This window comes from Diadema antillarum, unplaced genomic scaffold (genome assembly GCF_040938485.1).
Source record: "Diadema antillarum isolate AM-2024a unplaced genomic scaffold, OU_Dant_1.0 seq00001438_RagTag, whole genome shotgun sequence".
In the NCBI taxonomy this organism is placed as follows: Eukaryota; Metazoa; Echinodermata; class Echinoidea; order Diadematoida; family Diadematidae; genus Diadema; species Diadema antillarum.
Window position 1 is genome coordinate 1,051,468 of NW_027272188.1, and position 15,342 is coordinate 1,066,809.

General features: G+C 37.2%; 1 protein-coding gene across 1 annotated transcript in view; it reads left to right on the forward strand.

Moving 5' to 3' along the window:
* The window catches only part of LOC139709479 (uncharacterized), a 28,679-nt gene that overhangs the window by 9,101 nt on the left and 4,236 nt on the right, over positions 1-15,342 (forward strand). Inside the window, exons 5-10 of the mRNA XM_071621440.1 lie at positions 2,393-2,439; positions 3,640-3,792; positions 5,302-5,378; positions 6,841-6,915; positions 7,602-7,791; positions 12,595-12,705. Coding sequence (XP_071477541.1) covers positions 2,393-2,439; positions 3,640-3,792; positions 5,302-5,378; positions 6,841-6,915; positions 7,602-7,791; positions 12,595-12,705 — 653 coding nt within the window. The remainder of the gene's footprint in view (positions 1-2,392; positions 2,440-3,639; positions 3,793-5,301; positions 5,379-6,840; positions 6,916-7,601; positions 7,792-12,594; positions 12,706-15,342) is intronic.

Below are 15,342 nucleotides of genomic sequence, written 5' to 3' on the forward strand. Positions count from 1 at the left end.
GAAGGATTTTTTGTTGGCCTATCCAAGTAATCTGAAGATAAATAGAAGAAAAATTAGTTTGAAATATGTGACTGTGCACCTCAAAACAAACATAAAGTCGCACACACTGATTTTGCGTGAGGACTGAAAATAAGTGAAATGGGTCAACCTAGCTGAACTTGACTTTTTCATATTTTCTGAAAGAGCAGGTCTTCTTTTACATTATGCTAAATTTTGGTACCATAAAACGGGCAGGAAAGTGTGTTTTTAGCAGTTTTATCTCGAACATTTTTGGTAGAATAGTGTGATTAGGTGTGTCTTTAGAATCCCATTTTCATTTCTGAAAAAAACCTTGTCCACACTCTTCACTTACAACTCTAATAACTTTTGAAAGGATAGAGCTACTGCTTTGAAAGTTGGCATTGATTATGGACAGAATGAGTTAATGAGGCATGCTTAATTTCAGTTTAATCTGATAATCCCTTCATTGTTGTTACTCCAGTGGTTTACTTCCTGTTTTTTTTTTGTCCCATTCATCACACAGCCAGCACGGTTTGGTAAAGATTAAAGTGGAAGGCTAGTAACTGATCAGTGGGAATCAGTGGAAATGCTGGGAGATGATTGTTCCAATCCTTATGGGATTCATTCAAGAGTTCATTGTATATCTATTGTTGTGTGAAAATGATTTGCTTCAGAATGGTCTCATATTCAAGTAATGTGCAGTTTAATGCTTCCAGGTTAGCGTCCCTGGTCAGTGACGGAGCATTAATCTGCACATTACTTGAATATGAGACCGTTCTGAAGCAAATCATTTTCACACAACAATAGATATACAATGAACTCTTGAATGAATCTCATTAGGATTGGGACAATCATCTCCCAGCATTTCCACTGATTCCCACTGATCAGTTACTAGCCTTCCCCTTTAAGCGCTTGAATAGACACTGTACTTCAGAGCCTCTTTTCTCAGTTCACGCTTTTCCTGAGTTTGTGCTTTCTTTCCAATATTTAGATAGGTTAGGAGAGTCCATTTGATTTGAGTTATACATCATTTTAAAGCTTAAAGTCTGCTCTTTCAGAATATAGTCTTAACTAAAACGTCATTTCTGGCGACTTTTTGTTTGTTTTGAGGTGCATTGTCACATATAATGTTTCTAGATATTCATTTCACAGCAAAAGTGATGTTGAGGGTATCATAAATCAACACAAATTAACATGCATTTGTATTTCAGAGAAACTTTAAAGGTACTAGTACTGTTTACCATTGGGAGCAATGATTTAGAACATTTTTGAGATATCACATTTATGCATAGTGTAGGTCACTTGTATCACAAAATACCCTACCATATGAAGTTTTTGCAATAAAACCTGAAATATAAGGAGATATTACTATTTTCCTCAATAAACCATAACTGTAGATGGTTTTAATTAAAAACATTCTTATTATGACTATTGTTCACATTTAACAATACTTGACATTGATGATACTGATTCAAATTTTTACATTAGTCGTTTATATCCCTAACTCACATTTTAGACCTATCATGCAGCACTAAAGCTGGGTTTTTGTTTCATCTGCAAATGGTAAATAAAATATGAGATTTAAAGCCAACATGTAGTTCTCAGAAGGGCTCAAAATTCATCTCCCATCATTTGGAATTTGTTTGTAATACATCAAAGGGCTCTACCAAGAAAGTTATCTTGTCGATGCAATTTGCCAGGATGATGAGTAGTTTTATATCGTTGTGAGATCAAAAGTGCAGAATAATTTTAATCGTAGTACATGACTTTTATTCCAAAAGAGCCCTCCCTTTTCAGCATTGTGGGGAGGTAGACTACTACATGATTATTGATCATGCTCTTCCAGTCGTATTTTCCAACAAGCTTCATACAAGTCACTGTAGCGCAGAACATTGATTGATATTGCTATGGGCCAATTCATTGATTATCGATAATCGATTATGAAGAATAACGGAACAACCATTATAGGGTAAGCTACGAGATTGTGGACCTCTAGGGAACCTTTTTTGCTAACGTTTTGCCATTTCTTTGTTACGCAATTGAAAATTGTGTTATTACAGCTTTATTTCACACATTTTTATGCACAATATGTTTTAATTCAAGTTACAAAATGGTGGTGTGACACTTTGATGAGGTACGATAGAAGAGGTACAGTGTATATATGCATCATGTAGATTTGGGCAAACACTCTTTAAGGTCTGAGGTCACTGAACTTTGGGTAGAAATACCACTTCCTGCCAAACTTTGCCTGGGAGCATCCAGTGTTAGAATGTTTGGAATGCAAGAATAGAAAGAAAAATAAATATTCAGACAAAATGGGTTAAAATCATAATCAAAAATCAACAGTTGAATCACTCTAGTTTCTTTTTTGTGCCTTTGTCTTTTTGCCCAGCTTATCAATGACAATATATGAGCTGCAGTCTGGACTTCGTCCATATGGTGAGTTACCAAGGAAGAACATTTTCATGCAAACTAATGGCAAACAATAAAATGATATTGCAGTGTGAGCAGTTGAATAAATGCCATATTCTGTACGATACCGTACACTGTGTGGGAGATTATTGCCAACGCCTACAGAGGTGCGATTTGGGAAGCAACGTGTACAATTTGTAATACAACTGGTACATACCGTACGCAGAAGATACAAAGTTGTAGGCTTGGTGCTGATGCAGTGAAAATGGTAACCTGGGAAAATTCAAGTTGTAGGTTTAAGTACTTTGTCTGTAAACAAAACCATACAGTAAAAAGTATGATAGATGGAAGACTTTTGCTGAGAATATACAGACTGTTCTAACCTTTGGGCTGAAATACATTTTTGGGGAGTCCCCTACTAGTATGCCAGACAATTTAAATGGAACATTCTATGTACATGCCATCTCTCACTTGTCATTATCTACCAGTTTATGATATATATCCTATGTACATTATATATATATATATATATATATATATATGATAAAAACCTAAGTATATATATCTGTGTGTGTGTGTGTATATATATATATATATATATATGTATGTGTATATATATATATATATATATACTGTAAAACGAGAAATGTTCGCGTGCATTTTAATTTTGCGAATTTCGCGAGCGCCAGGATTCGCGAAATTGAAATGCACGCGAAATTTCTTATCTACACTATATGCATTGAACGCAAGAAGCAATTCACGAAAATTTCTTGCCGCGAAAAAGGCCGTTGGCTCCAATTCGCGAAAATTTCGTGCCGCGAATATATCATGTTTTACAGTATATATATACATATTTGTTGTTGTTGTTTGTTTTTTAAATTAAAAGGTATGTATTTCAGTGAATTAGGGCTTTATAATTGAGTGCCACAACCAGTAAGCATCTTTTGCCCAGTGGCACTGTTGATCTGGTATTGGTAACGGCTTGTATTTCCTTCTCTTATAAAAAAGATATTTTTGTCCTAGAATTTAGCCTTTCAAAGGCTGTGCAATTACACATCAGACATATAAACTGATGTCATTCTCATTCATGGACAGAGTTTTCATGCGCAGTAAATTCTATTTCACATTTTCTTCTGCATTGAAATTGTTCATGCTATATGTGATGGTCATGTCAAATCTTGAAATATTTGTCTGTGTTGCGGTATTATATTTTGAATTGCTTAATAGGTGATCGTGGAGAAGGGATGATCCGTCAGTTCAAAAGAAGTGATGAACATATGGAGCTAGAGGAAGAGGTGGAAAACAGAACTCCCGAGGAGGTTTTGAATATCATGTGGAGAGGAAGACAATTTTACCCCAGAGATCGACCGAAGGTCAACGGTAAGTGAGATCACACCATTGTGTTTGCCTTCCTTTGTGCACTACTTAGCTTTCATGGAATCAGGAGTGGACAGTACTGTATGTCCCAGAAAAAATTACTACAGGACCCTCCGCACCAATAACTTTAAAAATAGAGAATCAGTCCAAATATACTTTCAGGGTGTGAAACAACATTGTATATTAAACTTATTACTCACATTTTGCAGAAAACCCCATTCGATTTGCTTCAGTGGTCACAGAGAAATGAGGATTTTTGTAGAGCATATCAGGAATCCCTTCGCTCCAAGTTTTGTCCATTGTGTTCGCACATAGATATGCAGTTCCAAGAGCATCCAAGTGCTAAACTTGGAAGAGTCAGACTCATGACTTGCTTTATAGCGATCCACATTTCACTGTGACCACTTAACGAAATGAATGGGGTTTTCTGCAAAATATAGACTAATATGTATCACTTATTCTAATACCAGATGATGTACTGATTACAGCAAATTAAATCTTTGTTTGCCATGTTTACACACCCAACTCAAATCAATGGCTTGCCAACGTTGCATATAGTTCTCTTGAATGCTCAACAGCGCACAAATTGATTGATAATCCCCAGATGCGACAATGCATTGTTTAAAGAATCTTAGGGCGCATTTGAGCACTCTCCTAAAGTGAACCGAACTGTACCCACACCGGAGAAGCTCTCGAACACTCCTAAAGGGAACACTCTCAAACTGAACCGAGCCAAAAGTGGACCACTTTCACTTCCACTTCCACTTCCACAAAGGGTATTATAAATACGTAGCGTACCAGAAGTTAGCATGTGAAGAAAGCACGTATCAACAAGCACATACATTGTATGTCATAATGCAATGAGTTCATTCTCTTTGTTTGGGACATTAATTAGTAGTTAAAATGCGCCAGGTGCATGACCTTGTTGCTACAAAATGTGTGACCACCTCTAAAAATAACTAATGAGGCACATTTTCTCCACAGAGCACTTGAACACTCCAAATCTGGCACAGTGTGATTTGGTACACTCTGGTTTGCTTTTGAGCGCTCGAATGGACCCTTAGCCATAGCTTTGTCGTAAAATTTAATGATACATCCCAGCAAATTCCATAACTGCATTTCTGGCATAAACACTTGTGATAAGCTACATGGCTTTTGAAAAATAGAACTGTGACACTTTTCCATGTGCTCATTGTGGTCTCAAAATAATGAAGTACAGGGTGTTTACACCAGAGCACACAAAGAGTTGAAAAGTTATTATTTCCGTATTTATTAAGACATACAGTAAGACAAATAAGACACTTTGTACAGTAGCTATTGTTATATGTTTTTTTGAACGCACTACACATATCACCAAGATTGATTCTCGTTCTCAAAATAAAAAAAAAACAGACATGCCCTCATTGTTCCAGCAATATGACATAACATCATCGCTATCAATCTCAGACAATATTTGCAATAATAGTGATCTCTGTTTGGTTTCTATTTGACTTTTTTTTGTTTTCTCTGCAGATATCATAGCACAACTTGAAAAGATAGTTTCATCAGATGGAGCATACCAGGATGCGCACCTCAACATATCCCTACAGGTACTGCAATTTTTATGCCTCCGCCACGAAGTGTCGCCGGAGGCATTATGTTTTTTGGTTGTCCGTCTGTCCGTCCGTAATCAATTTTTGTGGACAGCGTAACTAAAAAATCATTTGAGGTATTGTAATGAAACTTTGCATTGTAGGAATGAGCGAAGTTGTGCCTATCAATTTTTTGGTGCACATGCTCAAGGCCAAAGGCCAAAAGGTCAAGGTTATATACTCAAAATTTCACTATTTCCCCCATATCTATGCAATGCCTGAAGGTACTTTCTTGAAACTTAGTGTATACGTGTACTGCTAGATGAGGATTATTCAGGGAGAATTTTGGGTCATGAGTTCTAAGGTCAAAGGTCAAGTGAAAATATTAAGATTTCACTTTTTTTCTCCATATCCTGCAAATGGTTCAAGGTGTCTTCATGGAACTTAGAATGTATGCATGTACTGACTGGCAGCCATTATATAGGGAATTTAGGGTCATGGGTCAAAGGTCAGGGGGTCAATGGTCAAGGTCAACTCCTTAAACTTTCACTATTTCCCTCTTATTTATGCAATGCCTACAGGATTTTTGGTGAAACAATATATACATATCTTACCCAATAGAGATTCACTTTGAAGTTCTTGCTAAAAGGTCAAAGGTCGAGTGAAAGTGCTAGATCTCACTTTTTCCACCATATCTTGAAAGTGACTCAAGGTATCATCATGAAACTTAGTAATTATCTATGCATGTTCTACCTGACAGTGATTTTCTTGGGAATTTTAGGGTCATAGGGTCAAAGGTCAAGGGACAAAGGCCAGGTTATAATGCTAAAGTCTTACTATTTAATAGTGTAATTACACTTTTTCTCCATACTTTAAAAATTACTTAATGAATACAGGGTCAAAAGTCAAGTAAAAATCCTCAAATCCCCAAATACCTCCACTCTATAGCCATTCATCCATTTATACCTAGTTCAAGGAAAGTGAACATTCAACAAATTTGTGACAAGCCTGTCATTTTAATATTTTGAATCCATTACAGTGGAACTTCTCATATAGGTGTAATTCGGTTTCACCTCTTACTGAACAGGCATGACAATCAACTACTCTATGTGTGCACCACATCTTGGCATGCCTTTATACAGTGTTCAGTAAATGTATGTGGCACTCACTTTATTTGAAGACATTGTCTATAGATACCTCCTTTAGTACAGATTATTTCTCTGTCAGTGCATTTCAAATCCAGAAGAAATCAACCCTTGACCATGACGCAAATACCCAGTGCATAATATGTTCACAGTTTACATAAACTATTACGATCCTTCTCCACCGTGCACATGCGTCAAAAGTGAACCTCAACTTGACTGTACTTCATGGTGTTTTCTTATTTGAGCAGGTTTCCTGGTCAAGTGATGATTATGAAATGAACAACTCATGAAAGTATCGTCACTGTTTGTCTATTGGGCTGTTTATCATCTCCCAGATTACTGGTAATTCTTTGCTTACAACTGTCAATGCTGAGAACAGCAGGAGGGCTGTTGGGAAAGCCTGCTCCAAGGTGAGGTATCACAAACTTTTCTCCTGACAATAGATATTCATACTGTATACGCCGAATATTTCGCGAGGTTTTTATTTTCGCAAAATCTGCGAGTCCGGTGCTATTCGCGAAATTAAAGACACGCGAAAATAATGATGCTAATCCCGACATTAACATGACGCACACATACATTTCTCAGTTCAGTGCAGTCCTCCACGATCGCGAATGTAACCACTCGCAAAATCGCCGGGAAGTCCCGCTTTGTGAAAATTTAAACTCCCTAGATATGTGGCGTAAAGAGTATTTCTCATTTAGTCACTATGTTGGCATACTCAACCATTTACTAAATTGTCACTAAATTGTCATACAAGTCCCAAATTACAACGAAAAGAAAAAATGCTGAAAGGTTTACACTTGGAAATGTATGGCATATCCGCAAGGGGTTGTAGGATATCACTCTTTAGACAAAACAACACTGCTTTTTTTTTCTTTTCAAGGGAATATATTGCATGATGGTGTTTCATAAAAAATACCCTCCATCTACACTTTTTGCTGGATGGATAGCAAATCAGGTAGAAAGTGATCCCCTTTCCTCCCTCCCCTCAAACTTGGGATATTATACATTTACAGCCTTTGTAAAAGCTTGATGTGTATACTTCATCACATCTGATAGTAATGCCTGTCATTGTGTGCTTTGTTTTCTGCAGGTCGGTTCACACACGGAGATTGATCATCCAAGTGATGAAGTGAGTAGTGACCATGTGGAGCTAGCTGACCATTTCCAGCGGCTAAGTAGCAAGGATGAACCCCCAAGTGGCCAACCCCCAAGTGACCAACCCCCTAGAGACCAGACAAGAGCAGACGAAGTTCCAGATGCACTGGGTGGAAGCCTTCCAGGTAACTCCAAAGGTGCTGCAATGTAGCAAATCAGTATATTCTTAATTTGGCAGTGCAGATTAACAATCCTTCAAACAAGCTCTTTTTAAAGTGTATAATTGTACTGAGATCAAACTGGGACAGTTTTCATTATACCCCCACCCACACATAGTGTGTAGGGGGGTATATAGGAATCACCCTGAGGTCGGGTGGCCGGTCGGTCGGGCGGTCGGGCGGTCGGGCGGTCGGTCCGTTGCAAAATCTTGTGGGTCGAACTCCTCTCTCATTTTTTGAGCAATTGACCCCAAATTTGGCATGTGTGACTGCTATCAAGGGTAGATGTGCAAGACACCTTTTTCATTAGTATCGCATAATGTGTTGCCATGGCAACGGCATATTTTCATAAAAACTTGTGGATCGAGCAACTTTCTTAGTTTTTGAGCAATTAACTTCAAATTTGGCATGTTTGACCGCTATCACAGGCAGATGTGCAAGAGACCTTTTTCATGAGTATTTCATAATGCGTTGCCATGGCAACGGAAGATTTTCATAAAAATCTTACAAAATGTTGTGGATTGTTTTACTCTCTTAGTTTTGTAGCAATTCAGTTTGAATTTGGGATATGCGATCAATGTAATGTATATTTGTGCAAAACACAATTGATGTGTGTGGTAATGAATCTGTTGCCATGGCAACAGTATTTTTTTTTTACCAATCATACAAAAATGTGTGGATTAGCCTAACTCCTTCAGTTTTCGAGCATTTGGCTTAAAAATTAGCACATGTGACCACTATTGTATGTAGATGTGCATACTTACTCATTGTTGTACGTCATTGTTGATCAATGTGTTGCCATGGCAACAGCATAGTTTGAATGAAAATCATACAAAAATATTGTGGATTCAGTTAACTCCCTCAGTCTTAGAGCATTTGACTTGAAATTTGGCACAGATGACCACTATAGTATATAGATGTGCAAACTTAATCTTTCGTGAGTGGTGAGCAATGCGTTGCCATGGTAACAGCTTTTGTTTACCAAAAAACATACAAAAATATTGTGGATTCAGCTAACTTCCTTTAGTCTTCGAGCATTTAGCTAGAAATTTGGCACACATGACCACTGTGGTACGTAGATGTGAAAAAGGTAATCTTTCGTCAGTGGTGATAAATGCGTTGCCATGGTAACGGCATAGTTTGAATGAAAATCATACAAAAATATTGTGAATTCAGTTAATTCCCTCACTCTTTGAGCATTTGGCTTGAAATTTGGCACATGCAACCACTATAGCATATAGATGTGCAAACTTAATCTTTCGTCAGTGGTGAACAATGGATTGCCATGGTAACAGCAGCTTTTCACTAAAATGCATTACAAAAATATTGTGGATTCAGGTAACTACCTCAGTCTTTGAGCATTTAGCTTGAAATTTGGCACATGTGATCACTATAGAATGTAGATGAGCATACATAGTCCTTGGTCATTGTTGATCGATGTGTTGCCATGGTAACAGTATATTTTCAATGAAAATCATGCAAAAATATTGTGGATTCAGTTATCTCCCTCAGTCTTTGAGCATTTGGCTTGAAATTTGGCACATGTGACCACTATAGCATATAGATGTTCAAACTTAATCTGTCATTATTGTTGAACAATGTGTTGCCATGGTAACAACATTTTTTCACCAAAAAGCGTGTGGATTCCGCCAACTCCCTCAGTCGTTGAGCATTTAGCTTGAAATTTGGCACACCTGACCACTATGGTACGTAGATGTGCAAACTTAACCTTTCGTCATTGTTGATCATTGTGTTGCCATGGTAACAGCATAGTTTGAATGAAAATCATATATAAAAATGTTGTGGATTCAGGTAACTCCCTCAGTCTTTGAGCATTTGGCTTGAAATTTGGCACATGCAACCAATGTAGTACAGAGATATGCAAACTTTGTATTTCATCATTGTTGAACAATGTGTTGCCATGGTAACAGTGCATTTTGAATGAAAATCATATAAACATTTCGATTAGATCCTAACTCTCTCTGTTTAGAGCATTTTGGCTTCATATTTGGCACATGTTACCTCTACATTACCTAGATGTGCAAAAACTCTTTTGTGAGTGTGGAAAATGTGTTGCCATGGTAACAGTATATCTTGAATGAAAATGATACACTAATATTGTGAATTCAATTAAGCCCCTCATCCTGTTAGCATTTGGCTTGAAATTCGGCACATGTGACTGCATGATATATGGTGATAAGCACAATCAGGGTATGCAATCATGACTTTCTCACTTTAAAAAATTGTAACTTCTAAAAGAATGCACCAACTGACTTAAAAATTCACATGCAGCATGCTAAGACATCAGTAATCACATGTGGTAAGACAATAGCTAATTTCCTCTCATTTACTGTTAATTATTAAAGGTTAATTACCAAAAAGTCCCCCAAAACCCACGTAATGCGTCAAAAAAAAGCGTTTTACAACTTACGTAAAATCAAGATTTGAGGTCCATATTTTAAGTCTACCCCTATGTGTTTGGTATCAAATTAATGGATTTTTTCCTGGCATTGCTTGCATGCAATAAAAAACAGTGGTTCTTTCAGCTGGAGAAAGTTATAAGGTCTGAAGTCCCATCCTGGTAGGAGTGTAATGCTAGCTTATTTTTGTGACATTGTGACCTTTTAACCCATGCTGTACAGCTATACATGGAGAAACAGCTTATTTTTCTGCTTTTCCTGAAAGTACTGAAGACACACTACAATATGGTGCGCTGTTTGCCAATAAATGTTCAGCCAGTTTTGAGTTTTGAGCCATTTTCAAATGCTGAGTAAAATAAGTGCAGCCGTTTTTCAGTATTTTCAGTGAGGTATATCCTAATTTGACTACTTTAAAGACTCTTTTCCCCTTATTGAATATCCTTGTTTTTTTAACCATGAATTGTACATATGTAGAAATCTATTGTGTGAAAATTTTAGCAAATTTGAGCAATAGGAACTTATTTTTTTATATGTTTACAAATTGCTGAGCATAAATAAGTGCGATACACGCCCATGTTATACTGCATGAAGGTCATATGATAAGTGTTCAGTGTTCAATTTCAATGCTTGTTCAATTTCTAAAGATATCATAAGCAAAAACATAGTATTTTGGCTAAATATATGTTATTGTTTGACTGTCACAGCTTGGATAGCAACTCAAGTCATCATAAATCTCACATTCATTCTTCTATCTGTGTTTACAAATATGAGAATTGATCTAAACACTGTGCGCACATTCAAGGTCAAACTGTACAGATAATTTTTTGATGAAAAATATAATATCTTCCAAAGTACCAGCCCTAATTTCATAAAAATTTGTAATAATGGCCACTATATGTCTGTCACCTATTCCTGAAAGTTTCGCCTCTTCACTCTTTGGCAAAAGTGAAATATGATAAAATATGTAAAAGTGGTTTTATTTGAATTCAAAATAATGCCTACAAAATTGATCATCCATTTCGAGAAGTGAAAATATGAAATTCATTCATATTTTGTGATATGTCATGGCTATGTGCTGGTGGTGAATGAAAGAGATATTTATCAGGAATATCTAACAGCATTATCAGATGAAAAAAAACATTCTCCTTTTTTTAAATGAATTTTTCCAATATATTAGTCATTTCAATGTAATTCGACACCCCTAATTTAAATGCTAATTTATGCGCAGTTTAATGCAAAATTTTGACTCGTTCTTTACATGAAATGAAAATTTGAACACTCAGCTACAACAAACAACAAAAAAAGCATTTTCACCAAGTTTTTTCATTTTTGCCCTGTTACACAACTGCATAACCTGATTGTGCTATTGACCATATAGTTGTGCAAACTTCACTTTTTTCTTAATATCCAACATTGTGTTGCCATGGTTACACAATTTTTTATAAAAACCATAGAAATCATCAGTTTATTTATCTTGCTCACTCAGTTTTTGAGCACTTGACTTGAGATGTGGGACATTTGACTGACAGTGAGCAATACATCTATTTACTGTTGGACAGTGCATTGCCGTGGTATTGTTGTTTTCATTAAAAAGTAAAAAAGAAAATCCTGGTTGAGCTAATATCCTCAGTTATGGGTGGGGGTATATTAATCACAATGAGTGATAGTTCTAGTTTATTTTTTTTTAAATATCTAAACATGGTGATGACACATTCGCATTTTCAAGAAGCACAATGGACTTTTGTCATTAAAGTCGATCTGTACTGTGACACGCACTGACCTTCAGTGACAGTGTCAGTCATTGTTTATACCTGTTGATCTTGGTGTGTTTTATATGGTGCATGTCACTGATTCCATCCTTTCAACCAAAACAATTCCAATTTAACCCTAACTAGGCTAGGGGGAGGTGGGGACTCGGAGGCTCCTCTCAACATTCCGCGTGGTATGTGGCCATTGCAAAAAGCCTTCACTGCGATGTTTCACAACTATTTTCTTTCAAGCCTCCCGCGTCTCTTGACATCAAAATTTTCGACCCCGGCAACGCGGTTCCAAAAGTCACACATTAATATGTACATGCTTGTCAGACCAAAACATGTTGAAAAATGTGAATTTCAATGCAAATTGTGCTTACAGTTGAATTTCATAAAAGCGTGATTATTTTCTGGTTTTATGGATTAAAATCAATTACTTATATATTTCCATGCGTGCAACAATGTTGCAGACAAATTTCATTAAAAAAAGAATAATTGAAAAACAAGAAGTCAAAACAACAGAAATACATATGAAATTCTGAAAAAGGATAAAATATTTAAGAAATCTTTTGATTGCACAATTTTTTTTGCACTTACAGATGGAGAATCTCCAGGTGGAGCAGTCGGAGTTCCTCCTACTGATCCTAGTTCCTTGGACACCGATGAGCCAATAATCTTCAACCATCTCTCTGATGATGACAGAGCCTTTGGTAAGTTTGAAATACACACCAGGATTTTGATAAGCATCATCATTGAAATATCTGTGATCTTGTATCAAATTGATATTAGTGTTTACTGTAAAATCAGGAATGTTTGCTTGCAGTTTAATTTTGTGAATTTTGGGAGCGCCAAGATTCGCGTAATTAAAATGCATGTGGAAGTTCTTTTCTGTACCATTTGCGTTGAACGACAGTGGCAATTTGTGAAAATTTCATGCCACAAAAAAGGCCGTCGGCTCCAACTCGCAAAAATTTCATGCGGCGTATGTATCGTGTTTTTCAGTATCCCAATACACCAGTATACATTTAAATGCATGTCAGGAAAAACAAGACTTTCCATTCAAAGCACATTTCTTGCAGTCATTAGTCTACCCATCTACCCATGGGCTGACATGTCGTCCAATTCTCGCTATCACATCGAACTTTAAAAACTTGAAAGGCAGTGGCGCTATTTATTTTCAGTATTAAACAAGTTCACAATGCTGTGCAGATGCTCAGCGCGAGCTCTATTTGTTCACGCACACACATAAAAAAATAATGTTGAGCACCATCTCTATCTCAAAACTGCTATACTATATAGTTTTGAAGATTTTATTAGCAATTGTTAAGTTTTTGGAAAAGAAATATCAATTGTAAGTTCTGAAAATACATTTCTGTTGTGTTTTGACAATGTTTTAGTCATAATAAAGAGGGGGAAATTAGATGTGATTACCACACGGCATGTTCTGCCCATGCCTGCTGCATAGTATCTCCATATATGCCGGAAGCACACATGTGAACGTCGAAAGTGAGAGTCCGTTTAACCAGGGAGGTGTTACAGAGATGGAGTGGCAACTCTTCGTAATTCATGCACACACATGTTTGGGTTCAAGGCGTTACGATGGGATGTCTAGCATTCCACTACACCTTTAAGTCATGCTCAGCACCGCTCTAATTTGCAAGACGAAGTTCGGAGACGAAGAGTGCATTTCACCTTTCGTTGAATTACAAGCTTTATTTCACCATAAAATTTTTAATGAAATACTTGAATTGATTTAGAGTAGTTTAGAAAGAATTCAATATTATAAATATATATTTCTAGTTTCTTTGTAATGCGCAAATCGAAATGAAATGAAAATTAGACCCCCTTAAAAACCTAATATTTTTCTATAATGCGCACATTTCCACATGTTAATTTTCTATCTTTTAATCTGGTATATTTTGATCTTTCAAATAAAGTACTCCGCTAAAGCGTGTTCGAGCGTGCTTTTAAATTATTTGCTGTTAAAGTTGTCAGTTTGACACTGCATATTGATTCGCTGCTCCAATTCAAGGTACACAAATTCATTGTTGCCATCACATTGAAAGAAAGAGTGAATTGCAGTAGGGGCAAGTATTTCTAGATGTGATAGCGCTATTCCCGATTATTGATGCTCTCTTTTGTCAAAGCACATGGGTAACACCTGTAGTTGAACGCATAACTTCTCGGCGGTGCCACGCATGACTTCAAAGGCTAGGAGAGCAGTAGTTGTCTCTCCTTCTCTAGCACCTCCCTGGTTTAACCTCTGCATGTTGTGCCTGGCATGAGTGTGTAAGAACACCTTATTGATTTGCATGTATCATATGGCCAGTGTTCAGACCAAACCACGAACGATTAAATGTGTACATTTATATGCAATATATTGAATTGATGCTCTTTCCCCTGCCATGGTAACAAGCTATCAAAGACCATTTTGATATCAAGTGTATGGATAGAATAGTGTTTAGTGCATAGCAAGTGTGGCTGGTTGTCATGTTATGTTTTATGGTAATGGTGTATGGTTGTTTGATACACAACACATGTACCACCATATTCAAAATTTGTCTTTATTCAAGCAGTATCTGTTGAAAGTCTCTTAAATGTTAGATGCTATACTTTGTTAGAATGTTTGTAGTAGGAACAGCATTATGTTGCTGTTGTGTGGTTTAAAGGCAGCCGATCGCCATCCCTAATGGTACGTAAACTCCGAACGACCGAAGTTTGTGCATGCAATTGCGCAATGCTACCACTGAGACAAGTGTGTGTGTGTGCGTGTGTGTGTACGCATCATACACAAACATTGAGCTGCGGTGATTGAAGGAGAGAGGCCAGAAGACGCTGCGGCGTGTGTGTGTGTGTGTGTGTGTGTGTGCGTGTGTGTGTACGCATCATACACAAATATTGTCACCGCGAGCTGCGGTGATTGGAGGAGAGAGGCCAGAAGACGCGTGGCTCTTTTGGCCTCTCTTCATGCGCATGCGCACTGAGAGTGGGCGTCCATTCGGAAGCTCTCGTGGCTCGCTGGGACAGCCATTTTGGGTTAGGAGATAAGCACAGGGAGCTTTCTTGTAGCCTACCGTATTTTCGCTGACCCATTGAGCCAGCGCTATTCTCATTCGGGGGTCACTACATTTGATACAGAATGGGGGAGGCAGCGTGTTGCGTTCGTCTCCGTGCCGCACAAACCACTCGCCACGACTGAGTGTCTTTAAAAGGTGAATGGTCATGAGTATTTAAATGCTAGATGTGACATGAATTACTTAGTCATCCACATACAAGTGTCATAAAGTGTGTAACAGTATGTATTTGGTGGTTTTTTTTTTGTCAATGTATTTTCTTTTTTGGTTCAT